This window comes from Leucoraja erinacea, chromosome 11 (genome assembly GCF_028641065.1).
Source record: "Leucoraja erinacea ecotype New England chromosome 11, Leri_hhj_1, whole genome shotgun sequence".
In the NCBI taxonomy this organism is placed as follows: domain Eukaryota; kingdom Metazoa; phylum Chordata; class Chondrichthyes; order Rajiformes; family Rajidae; genus Leucoraja; species Leucoraja erinaceus.
The window spans coordinates 14,671,027-14,684,224 of NC_073387.1; the positions used below are offsets into that span (position 1 = coordinate 14,671,027).

At 44.0% G+C, this 13,198-nt stretch overlaps 1 protein-coding gene across 1 annotated transcript in view; it reads right to left on the reverse strand.

The window, feature by feature from the left end:
* Positions 1-748: 748 nt before the first annotated feature.
* rad50 (RAD50 homolog, double strand break repair protein) overlaps positions 749-13,198 on the reverse strand; it is a 147,461-nt gene continuing 135,011 nt past the window's right edge. Inside the window, exons 23-26 of the mRNA XM_055642696.1 lie at positions 11,127-11,212; positions 8,110-8,252; positions 5,080-5,213; positions 749-1,490 (exon numbers count right to left, since the gene is read on the reverse strand). Of these exons, the coding sequence (XP_055498671.1) occupies positions 1,307-1,490; positions 5,080-5,213; positions 8,110-8,252; positions 11,127-11,212 (547 nt within the window). The 3' untranslated portion in view covers positions 749-1,306. The remainder of the gene's footprint in view (positions 1,491-5,079; positions 5,214-8,109; positions 8,253-11,126; positions 11,213-13,198) is intronic.

Genomic DNA, 13,198 nt, shown 5'->3' on the forward strand with positions numbered 1-13,198 from the left:
GCTCAAGGACTGAGCATGACCTCAAGTGCTGTCAAAACGGTGTTTGGATGTCCCTGCTGTGACTATGTTGGCTTCTGCCAAGTGTTGAGGGTCTGAGAACAGATTGAAGTACTAAATAATTGCGAGGGACATATATAGGGCAGATAGTTTGACCCTTCATTCCAAAGACTAGAAGGTGTGGTTTAAGGTGAGAGGAGCAAAATTGAAAGATGTGTGGAGCAAGTCGTATTTTCACACATAGAGTGGTAGTTACCTGGAATGCTATGCCATGAGTGTTTGTGGAGGTAGAAGTGGAGGTTCTAGATTAGTAATGGTGTCAAAGGTTGTGGGGAGAAGGCAAGAGAAAGGGAATGAGAGAGAACAATAGTTTAACTATGGACAAATGATGGAGCAGACACAATGGGCCAAATGGCCTAATTCTGCTCCTATGTCTTAAGGTCTATATTATTGTCACAAGTACCAATGTACAGTTGTCAGTTATGGTCAATTGATCTAAAGATTACTTTGGAAGTTTTGTCCTTGAATCTTTGTGCAAGTAAACTTTCAACATATCGACAGCCAATCTCAGATCTTATTGTGTTACCGAGTTTGCTCAAAGTCCATCAGTTTCTAGTTTCTTGCACATTAATTGAACTTAATAATTAAGGCTATACCCCGCCTTAGGGGATGAAATGGCCAAAAGTTAGACTTCAATTCTGCAATAATTCAAACGGGGTGCATGATGCAATTAAACGTACAAGATCCACACTTATTAAAAATTAATATTTATTTTGAGGAACTGCCAATCTGGGCAGTCCATGCACAGCTTAACTTTCTAGGAATAAGACATTGAAGACTATTATTTTACTTGGTTTTTTACATTTGGCACAAATGTGGTGGGTCGAAGGGCCTGTTTCTGTGCTGTACTGTTCCAAGAGGCTTTTAGATAGGCACATGAAAGTGCAAGGAATAGAGGCATATGGATCATGTACAGACAGATGAGATCAGTTTGCCTTATTACTTTCCTGTCAATTTTACTTTCCTGAATTCCAATGAAATTCACAATCTAGACTAACTTCAAAGTTGCACAAATGTGAGTGGAGATTGTTGAAGAAGAAACAAGTTGTTTTAATTTTTGCCACAGCTTAAATACTGATATCCCACAAAGCAGGAGATTCAGATTTATATCATCAGCAAAACAAAGTACAAAACAAATCTTCTTGCCATGCAGAAGGAATGGCGACCAATTTGTAAAATATTTCTAGTTATAGCTCAGTCCGAAATGTTACTGAGATAAGAAAACTGATATACATGACAAACATTTTCACTAGACATGGGTGTTCAGAGAGCTGACGTCGCATCTAATGATTTCTGAACATTGGTCCATGTTCTTCCGGACTCGGTAGAAGTGTTCGACATACTGGGAACGACTCATGAGCTCCACAAAATCTTCATCGTGTGTGATCACCAGAAGCTGAAAGTTGCTTTGATTTGAGCGGCTCTTTATTATCCTGGAAAAACAGCAGCAGAGCTCAGTTAATGAAGCCTGTTTTGTTTGGTAAAACTAAATAGAAGGGTTTGTCAATTAACACACTTGTCGTCTACCCCAACTACCATTGCCGCTGTAGGTTTTAACAAAGCAGAGCTTGGCTAGGTCATAAAACTCTCAAAATGCATGGCAAAAGATCTTGGCATTCAAAGTTCACTTCAGACACCAGTGAGCAAAATGTGATGGCCTTGTCTTAAATATAAACTTGCATTTTGAAGCGTAGTGAAGTAGGGTGCCAACCCGAAATGTCACCTTTCCATGTTCTTCAGGGATGCTGCCGGACACACTGAGTTACTCCAGCACTTTGTATCCTTTCTTGCATTTGAACCTTTTGGGCTTTGTGTCATTTCTGCACCCTGGTGGCAGGCTATGGAATTACAGCACATCAATGGGTTGTTGCAGAAGGTGTGTAATTTGTGTTGAGAACTAGAGTCAAAGTAGGTTGAAGATGTAGACACAAAATGCTGGAGTACCTCAGCGGGACAGGCAGCATCTCTGGAGAGAAGGAATGGGTGACGTTTCAGGATGAGACTCTTCTTCAGACTGAGTATTAGCTGCAGATGTTCACATTCCTGCAATGACTTCTGACTTTACTTCATTCTAACTGGAACAAAGTAGAGAGAGGCAGCTTATTGCACCGATATTTGAACACCTCCAATTCCCCATAGTATTCAAGCACAAACTTTCTGCTTCTAAAGCTAAGTCTGACAGATTATAAAGATGTACTTCTTCTTTCAACATTATTAGTTTAGTTTAGTTTATTGTCACGTGTACTGAGGTACAGTGAAAAGCTTCTGTTGCGTACTAACCAGTCAACAGAAAGGCAAGATATGATTACAATCGATCCATTTACAGTACATGATAAGGGAATAACATTTAGTGCAAGGTCCGATCAGCAAAGTCTGCCCTAACAGCAGGCAAGAAACTGTCCCTGAATCTGGAGGTGTGCGCTTTCACACTTCTACACCTTTTGCCTGATGGGAGAGGGGAGCAGGGGGAGTGGCCACTGGGAGTAGGAATGGCTATTAATGTAAGCAATGGTATCTAGTTCAAAATAAAATCGATCGCAGCATATTGGAACCAGTGGGAATCGAATCTGCATCTTAAATAAACAACAATCTTCAATCAAATTTTTAATGTCTAGCTTGGTTGGTGAAACTATCCATTTTTTTTGTCGGCTGTCTCACAGAGATGATCTATGTCCAATCCAATTTCATGGATGTAGCCAACATGGGAAGCACAGACTTTTCCATAGATAAGGTCAGGAGGAGGGTCGGCAGGTGCGCCTGGATCTGGTGTTCCTTCCGCCATTTGCACAGGACATCTTTGAGCTACTGATGTGAAGATTCACAATAATCATGGGCTGAAGGTTTTCATGGTTCCTTCAAACCTTTCTGCTTTCCTGGCAATCTCCTCCCAAGGCACAGCTTGGAATAGTTTGGGAAATCTGGAGTCAGACCTGCCAAGAATATGGCCTATCCAACAGAGCCGATTGAGATGTTGGGACAATTGCCTATTACAAGCTAGTGATATTTGTTCAGTCAACCTCCCTGTGAATATGAAAGGTTTGTGTAGGAAGGAACTGCAGATGCTGGTTTACACCAAAGATAGACACAAACTGCTGGAGTAACTCTGCAGGACAGGCAACATCTCTGGACAGAAGGAATAGGTGACGTTTCGGGTCGAGGCCCTTCTTCTGAAGGTTTTGGGTGACCTTGCTTCTGTAGAAGGGTCTCAACCTGAAACGCCTCCTATTCCTGCTCTCCAGAGAATAATAAAGGATGTTTAATGGCGTCACAGTGATAGAGTTACTATCTTACAGAGCCAGAGACCTGGGTTTGATCCTGACTAAGGGTGCTGCCTGTCCTGCTAAGTAACTTCAGCATTTTGTGTCTATCTTCAATTTAAAAGGCTTTGTGGATACAGTGCTGGTTGTATCTTTCAAGTGCCCTGTGGTGTCTTCTGAGTTCAGTCTAGGTCTTAGAAGCCCATGAAGGGAATTGACCATAGCTGCCCAATAGATCCTGAGGTTTTGCTCAATTGACTAAAGGTGCTGCTGGCGAACTTCATTATCGATGCTTGCCTTTGACAAATGGTTTGCTCATGTGTGATCTACACTTTCCAAGGTCTCCTGTGAACCTTTATAGGACAGTGTGATGCAAGTGGCCCAGGTTGGTACGGGACTTCTGCCTGCCCGACATTGAGCTGGAGAAACATTCTCCCATATGTTCCAGTGGGGTGGAAGATTGCAACCTTCCCTGGTCTGCCCTGTTTCGACTAATGCAATCAACTCGACATGCACAAACAGAAGATCAAATAGACCAAGTTGTCCTACAACTTAAGGCTGTGCACGCCACACGAAAGAAGAAGATATGTTCCAGTGAACAAATCTATAACACGTTGGGGCTCAGGTTCTGAACATTTGCAAACCAATTGCGGCTGCTTACTATAGCACTACGAGAGGTTCTGGGCGACCTTGCTTCTGGTGAGTATTTGGCGTGGGTTGAACAGTTTTCCACTAGGATTAGCTCACTCCCGAAGGTGCAATGCAACATAGCAACAAGACCAGGCAATACCACAGCCTTGTTTGACATTAGCCTTCTGAGATGGTCAATGTTGAAGACAGGATTAGAGTTGGGGCTTGCATACCTTCATGAGGCAAACATCAAATGGTGTTGAATTTCTGTGACAGCTAAATTTGAGGAAAATGTTCTGCTGTTTCTCTTCACTGGAGTCAAAGCCTTCAGTATCTTTGAAAAAGACCATTTATCGTTGAGTTGTTGTGAGAAGGTATTGTCTATTTAGTTTAGTTTCGAGAAACAAACATGCAAACAGGCCCTTAGGTCCACCAAATCTCTATCGACCGTTGACCACTTTTTCTATGTTATCCCACTTTCTCAACCCCTCTTTACGCACCAGGGGCAAATTACCTACAAACCTGCACATCTTTGGGATGGGGAGGAAAATGGAGTACCCAGAGGAAACCTATGTGGTCACAGGGAGACATGCAAACTCCACATAGTCACCACATTCAAGATCAGGATTGAACCGGGTCTCTGACGCTGTGAAGCACTGGCTCTACCAGCTGTGCCACCCTATTGAATGGCATGATAGAGGTAATCTGCACTGCGATTCGGGGAGCAACGTTTCACTGGGTAGGCACTGTTAGATTAGTCTCTCTTTTGGAAGACACGTACTGCAATTCTCAGTTCCTCTGGTATACCCTTCTCTTCCAAGAAAGGGACGATGAAATAGTGGATTCATATCTGAAACTCTTTACTCTGCAACATAAGTGTGAAACCTATGAGTTCACGCTCCACATCAGGGCTGATGCAATCATTGAGGCTGATACTTTACTGTGGTGTTGGCCAAGCGGCGGCAACTCTAACAGTCTAGTGTATTTACTCATCAGGCCAGCAGAAGTAGGGAGCAGTAATGAATTTATGTGTGGATGGGAAAATAAAACATAACTTAATTGAGGATGAAGCAGAATTACTCATGCTCCGATAGATCAAAAATTTTCTCAATCTAGGGCTGTTCAAGATACTTACTCCACCAGAGCATGGGCCAGAGATTCAATGTTTTCCCGGTCTAAGTTTGTGGTTGGCTCGTCCAGCGCAAGAATTCCACAGTTCAGGCAAAAGGTCTCTGCCAATGCCAAGCGGATAATGAGCGAGGCAAGAACCTGAAACAGAATGACACAGCGAGTCAAAGAGAAATCTCCCTATGCAGGCCGAGTTGCAGAATGCGAAGTGAGAGGTGGTCACGTTAATACCATGTAAACACTGGGCCACTGGATGAGCACTGATCATTGTTCTGACCACCACTACAAAAAGATGTTTGTGTGTACTTTTATATATATATATATATATATATATATATATACTAGACCAAGTGCAGACCCCGTAGTTCCCACGAGAGGCGTGGGGGGCTGAGAGGGAGCGGGAGGGGGGTAGAGAGGGAGGGGGGTAGAGTTTGAGTGCCGGGGGGACGTGTCGCCACAGGGGAGGGCTGGCTCCCAAACGCAAAAATCCCTCGCTCCCAGCTGGCGGCTCCTGGCTCCAGGCGGGGCCCGAGTAGGGGGGGGGGGGGGGGGGGGGGGGGGGGGGGGGGGGGGGTCAAGAAGAAGACAGCCTTTTTTTTCCAGTCTTCAGATTTTTGAACATTTTCATTAATAACGAGAAATAAAGCATGAATTTTGCAGATAAGGCAATTTGTAAAAATTTTACCATTAGCATGTCGTTTTTTCGTGAAGATGTGATTATACACAAACACACACACAAGATCAGACTTTTAATAGGTTTATGATATATATAATATACACACACATATGTAGGTATGTGTATACACACACTGAACTATTTTTTTATTTTTCGTTTATATTGTTTACAATGTTTACATATTCTGTTGTGCTGGTGCCGGTAAGAATTTCATTGCTCTATCTGGGACATATGACAATAAAACACTCTCTTGAAAAGATGCCATAAAGGGATTAAGAAGAAAGTCATAGTGATGTACATTATGGAAACTGGCCCTTCAGTCCACAACAACCATCAAGCATCCATTCCATCCTAACCCATTTTTTAAGTTCTTGCCCCATTCCTCAACTCCCATCCAGATTCCACCATTTACTTACACATTATAGGCAACGCATAATAGTCAATTAACCGCACCACCTGCACGTTTTTTAGACGTGGGAGGAAACTGTGGCATCGACCAGATAGCTTGGGGAGCGGGGGTTGGTGGGTGGTGGTAGACCCATGGAGCCATAGGAAAAAAGTGCAGAACCAGAGATCAGGACTGAACCCAGGTCACTGGAGCTGTGGGACAGGAGCTCTATTAGCCATGCTGCCCTGATTCATCTTAATTACAAGAAGGAAACTAGAGATGCAGCATGGGGACAGGACTGTCGGTCTACCAAGTCCGCGCTGACCAACAATCATTAGTTCTATCCCACGCAATAAATGCAATTTACAGAAGCCAATGATCCTACAATTTTGCCTCTTTGGAGTGTGGGAGGACAATAGACAATAGGTGCAGGAGTAGGCCATTCGGCCCTTCGAGCCAGCAGCGCCATTGAATGTGATCATGGCTGATCATCCACAATCAGTACCCAGTTCCTGCCTTCTCCCCCTATCCCCTGACTCCGCTATCTTTAAGAGCCCTATCTAGCTCTCTTGAAAGTATCCAGAGAGCCGGCCTCCAGGCAGAGAATTCCACAGACTCACAATTCTCTGTGTGAAAAAGTGTTTCCTCATCTCAGTTTTAAATTCCTTACCCCTTATTCTTAAACTGTTGCCCGTAGTTCTTGACTCCCCAAACATCAGGAACATGTTTCCTGCCTCTAGCGTATCCAAACTCTCAATAATCTCATAGGTTTCAATAAGATCCCCTATCATCCTTCGGAATTCCAGAGTATACAAGCCCAGCCGCTCCATTCTATGAGCATATGACAGTCCCCCCATCCCGGGAATTAACCTTGTGAACATACTCTGCACTCCATCAATAGCAAGAAGGTCCTTCCTCAGATTAGGGGACCAAAATTGCACAATACTCCAGGTGTGGTCTCACTAGGGCCCTGTACAACTGCAGAAGGACCTCTTTGCTCCTATACTCAACTCCTCTTATTATGAAGGCCAACATGCCATTCACTTTCTTCACTGCCTGCTGCACCTGCATGCTTACTTTCTTTGACTGATGAACTCACATTTATCCACATTAAACTGCATCTGCCATGCATCTGCCCACTCACCCAACCTGTCCAAGTCACCCTGCATTCTCATAGCATCCTGTTCACAGTTCACATTGCCACCCAGCTTTGTGTCATCGGCAAATTTGCTAATGTTACTTTGAATCCCTTCATCTAAATCATTGATATATATTGTAAATAGCTGCAGTCCCAAGCCTTGCGGTATCCCACTAGTCACTGCCTGCCATTCTGAAAGGGACCCGTTAATCCCTACTCTTTGTTTTCTGTCTGCCAACCAATTTTTCTATCCATGTCAGCACTCTACCCGCAATACCATGTGCCCTAATTTTGCCCACTAATCTATGTGGGACCTTATCAAATACTTTCTGAAAGTCCAAGTACACTACATCCACTGGCTCTCCCTTGTCCATTTTCCTGGGAGACCGGAGCACCAGGAGAAAACCCACACGGCCACAGGGAGAATGTATAGACTCCGTACTGACTGCACCCAGAGTCAGGATCAAACCGGGTCTCTGGTGCTATTTCCTCTAGTTTCCTTCTCCCCTTGCTCTCGGTCTGAAGGAGGATCTCGACCCAAAATGTCACCTATTCCCTTACTCTAGAGATGCTGCCTGAACCGCTGAGTTACTCCAATATTTTGCGTCTATCATTGGTGTAAACCAGCCACTGCAGTTCCCTCCTATAGAGAAAGAAACTGAAACTGGCTGCCTAACTTGAGGTAAATATGATTAATTAGATTTACCAGGTGAAGTTTTGCTAAATGCCTCAGGTAAGTGAAATATAGGATTTTAACCCTTTTCTCACTGTCGTTGACCACACACACAACCTGAAACATGATGATGCACAGAATCCAACGGGATCTATTCCATACCTTCTGTCCGGCACTGTATCTTCCTCTCATGTCCAGTGCTGTATCTCCCTTCACCATTACCACACGGTAATTGTAATTTCTCCTTTTGTCACCGGCAGATACGTTTTCATCCGCGTCAGAACGGATCTCAATGTATTCGATATCTATTGAAAAAAAACACAAAGCCAAGACACAGGGGTGTCACCATAACAGTGTCTCAAGAACTTTTACATCCACATGAAGGGGTAGGACAATTCCACAATTGAAGGTGTCATCGAAGCGATTGACAAGGCTGGGCAAGGAATCAAGCAGTAGAGGTCATAGGTCTTAGGTGAGAGGGGAAAGATTTAATAGGAATCTAATGGACAACTATTTGCACACAGAGGTTCCAGATATGCGGAAAGAGCTGCCAGGGGAAGCACGTAGAAGATAGACACAAAGTGTTGGAATAACTCGCGGGCCAGGCAGTATGTCTGGAGAAAAAGGATGGGAGATGTTTTGGGCTGGGAGCCTTCTACAGACCACCAGAGGAAGTAGTTGAGGCAGGAGCAATAACAACATTGGAAAGATATTGGACAGATACAATGTGAGGAACAAATTAGATGGACATGAGCCAATGTGGGCAAATGGGACTAGCTTAGATGGGGTGTCTTGGTTGACGTGGAGGGGATGGGCCAAAGAGACTGATTCTGTGCTCTATGACTCTATGACTGTGCCTCTGGCAGTGTAGCACTCCCTCAGCACTGCATTCTACTACAGTGCTAGTATACACAGGAACATGAGTACTATCGATGATAGACAAAATGCTGGAGTAACTCAGTGGGTCAGTAAGCATCTCTGGAGAAAAGGAATAGGTGATGTTTCGGGTCGGAACCCGTCACCTATTTGTTTTCTCCAGAGATGCTGTCAGACCCACTGAGTTACTCTGACATTTTGTGTCTATCTTGGGTATAAACCTGCATCTGCAGTTCCTTCCTACTCAACAAGAGAACTATCAACTGAACCACACATTGCTTTTGAAGATTAATTGGAGATCAATTGTTGGCAGTTAAATGCATTACCAACATTTGAACTGGAACTACATGCAAACCAGTTGAAACCAGAATTGATTTCAGAATGAGATATCTATGTGAGCTTTTCTCATGATCAGTCAGTGAAACTGACCCTTGATGACCCAGCTGATTAAGTTCCTCCAAGTTGACTCACCATCAACCATATCCCTGAGTTCCTCTTGACGACCCTTGCTGTCCATCTTATTCACTGCTTTCTTTCTTTCTCTCTTTCTCCTTCACTGTTACTTTAATGGTGTCAAAGCATGAGAGGACCTCGATGTTCTAGTTTTAGGGTAATAAATAAATCCAACAGTGCAATTTGCCTTGGCAATTAAGAGGGTTGCAAAATTAGACAGCAGAGGTAACATATTGGGGCAGGATGGTGGTGCAACGGTAGAGGTTGCTGCCCTACAGCACCAGTGACCCGGGTTTAATCCTCAGTACTGGTGCTGTCTGTACTGGTCTATACGGAAGGGCCTGTTTCCGCGCTGTATCCCTAAACTAAACAAAATAAGTAAAGAAAGAGGATTATTTAAAGCACAGGAATAGACAACTAGGACAAATACATATTTTCCAGGTTGGTCAGCGGGGTGAATGGGGTATAACATGGATCAGTAATGAGCACCCAGATATTCATAATTGTTTACATATCTTGGATGCTTACTTTGCCTTTTCATCTAAATCTGCTCATCATAGAAAGCTACATGGGAAAGTGAGCTAAGAGGTACATAAAAGTGATACAGCCATATTATATTTGTGGGCGAGAAGGAAGCAATTAAAGTATGACATAGGATTTAAGTTAGGCACATTGGTAGGAAGATTAGACAAATAATAATGTTTTAATTCAAAAAATAAAAAGGGAGCAAAATATGAGATAAGATTTGAATGTTAAAATGGAGGCATGATTGATGCATTTAAAATTATTAACAATTAAATTATGTTCTCTACAGAAAAGCTAAGTCATGTTTCCAAATTAAAGACATCAAATATAAAAACAAATGTAAAATGAAAGTAGGAAGGCCCCTGAAAGGGCTTGAACGTATAATTGGAATAGATGTTGGAACAAATTTAATAAGTTCTAATTTAATAAGGAACGATACAAATCTTTGCCCCCAATTGGGATTTACAGTTACAGGGTGCAAGTGCAGCGGTAGAGTTGCTGCCTCACAGCGACAGAGACCCGGGTTCGATCTTGACTACAGGTGCTGTCTGTATGGAGTTTGTACGTTCTCCCTGTTACCGCTCTGGTTTCCTCCCACACTCCAAAGATGTACAGGTTTGTACGTCAATTAGCTTAGGTAAAAATTGCAAATTGTCCCTAGTATTTGGATAATGTTAGTGTAAGGGGTTATCGCTGGTCGGAGCGGACTTGGTGAGCCAAAGGGCCTGTTTCCACGCTGTATCTCTAAAGTTTAAAGTAAAGGACATATACTGATGAAAAGGCATACATCTCAAACTTTAATTCCGTTTGTCTTCCCATTGACACTACCTGATCTGCTAAAGGCTTTCTAGCACACATTTTATTTCAGGATTCTGGCACTAGTAGTTTTTTGGTTTAGATTTGTTTCCCTCACAACTTAATCCCCAAAATTGCATGCTTTTCTTTCCTCTGAAAAATGTCGACTTCAATGCCAAAAAAGAATACACTCCATGGAACCCGGGCGGTACGGTGGCGCAGCAGTAGAGTTGCTGCCTTACAGCGAATGCAGCGCTGGAGGCCTGGGTTCGATCCCAACCATGGGTGCTGTCTGTATGGAGTTTGTACATTCTCCCCTTGGGTTTTCTCCGAGATCTTCGGTTTCCTCCCACACTCCAAAGACGTACAGGTATGTAGGTTTGGTGTATGTGTAAATTGGCTTGGTGTATGTGTAAATTGTCCCTAGTGTGTGTCGGATAGTGTTGGCACAGACTCGGTGGGCCGAAGGGCCTGTTTCCACCCTGTATCTTTAAACTAAGGTAAACTAAACTAAATGTCATGCACCATACCTTGGCCTCTGTAGGTGCTCCGCCACAGGTCTTGGATGATTTTGTTAATTTCTTGCATCTTCATGCTGTGGAATCTCATAATGGCTCTAAACATAAAGGAGAGGGAATATTAATCTTGTTTTCGTAACTGATCAGTCCGAAATGTCATTAAGATAACAGGTCTGTATATTTGCATGTAATTTTGTACATTGACAGTGCATTTTGCCTGGTTCACACTAAATCCCTAACAAAGGCGCAGGAGAGCCTAAAGGGCCTGTCCCACTTGGGCGTTGTTTGTGCGTCACGCAGGTGGCGAGCAAAGATTTTGTGAATCCCAAAATACTGGGGGGCCGTGCACGACTGCCTACGTCAGCATGCACCATGCGCGCATAACATGCACATCACGATGCGTGTGTCGTAACCCGCAAATGATGTTGCGTAAATGACGCGCAAATGACGCCCAAGTGGGACAGGCCCTTAACGCTCCAAAATGGAGACAAACCAAGGCAACTTTTTGTGTGCTACTCACAGAAGTGGATCTGCAATCACGCATTACAATCGCTCCACTCTGTTCTGTAAACGGTGGATGACTCGATTGTAATCATGTATTGTCTTTCCATTGACTGGTTAGCACGCAACAAAAGCTTTTCACTGTACCTCGGTACACGTGACAATAAACTAAACCCTTCCTAGTTTCAGTGTCACAAGTCAGCATTTCAGAACGTGCAACCTTCTTCTATACTTTCAATTAACATATCAAAGCCTTTAATGTTTACTAGACCAAGGGTAGACTCGTTGGGTCTGCTCCCCCAACGCAGCCGTTCCCTACCCGTAGCCCCCACGGGAGACGTGGTCCTCCAACTCAAGCGGCTCAGGAATGAGCAGTGCGGCTGGTTTTAAATGGTGTCTTTGAGGCGAGATGCGGGCGCCAGTAGCCGTTATGGTCGCTGGCCAGCAGGAGGCGACAAAATGAGTGAGTGGGGGGGGAAGGATTTGATTAAAAACGTGTACTTAAACACGATGAAATGTAATGAGGAGCGGATTCTTAGAAAGGAAAGTTAAATCTCTACCGAAATGGAAAAGATCTCGGCGATTGTGCGTCTCGATCCGGCGTGGCAAGGAATCAAAGGAAGAAATGCAGCCGGCAGCCGTACATGTAAAAGGATCCATTCCGATTGGACATCTGCGAGCATTGTGCATTGTGATTGGCCATCTGCGAGCATTGGGCATTGTGACATCACACGATGGAACAAATCAAAAGGCAGAAAGGCAGCCGGACGGCAGGCGGCAGCCACAAGAGTTTTATATAATAACTAGACCAAGTGCAGACCCGTTGGGTCTGCTCCACCAATGGTGTGATCCCCCAACCCAATATTTCACCATACACCCGTCTCCTCCAACGGAACTGAAGCCGTCCCCAAATGTAAGATTCCAGCACTCCCCTGCCTCCCTCAGCAGTGGATTAAAAAAAAATTCCAATTGCACCTCCCCTGAGTGTTCCTGTCTTGCAACTTTGTTTTGAAGTGTGTTGGAAACTGATAGGAAGGAGTGTATTGGGCATTGTGACATCACACGATGGAAACGAATCAAAAGGAAGAAAGGCAGTCAGCAGCCGGATGGACGGACGGCAGGCGGCAGCCACAGAGTTTTATATAATAATAGATAGATAGATAGATTGCAAGCAGTCAGTATCCCAGCTCTGATCCCTGCAATACATCACTAGTCAAAGACATCGAGTCACAAAAACAATCCTCCGCCTCTTATTACCAAGCCCATTTTAAATCTTATTTGCCTATTAGAACTGCTGCTTCACAATGTCAGAGTCCCGGGACCGATCCTGACTTCAGGTGCTGTATGTATGGATCTTGCATCTTATCCTTGTGACCACATTGCATAAAGAAGTGCAGGTTTTTCATTTAAAAAAATGCCCTACTGTGTAGGGAGGGGATGACAGTGGGATAACATTAAACTAGTGGGAATTGGACTTTGGTGTGCAGGGACTGGATGAGACAGTGGGATAATAAAGAATTGGTGCATACAGGTGACCGATGGTCAACATGGACCCGGTGGGCGGAAGGGCTCATTTTCATGCT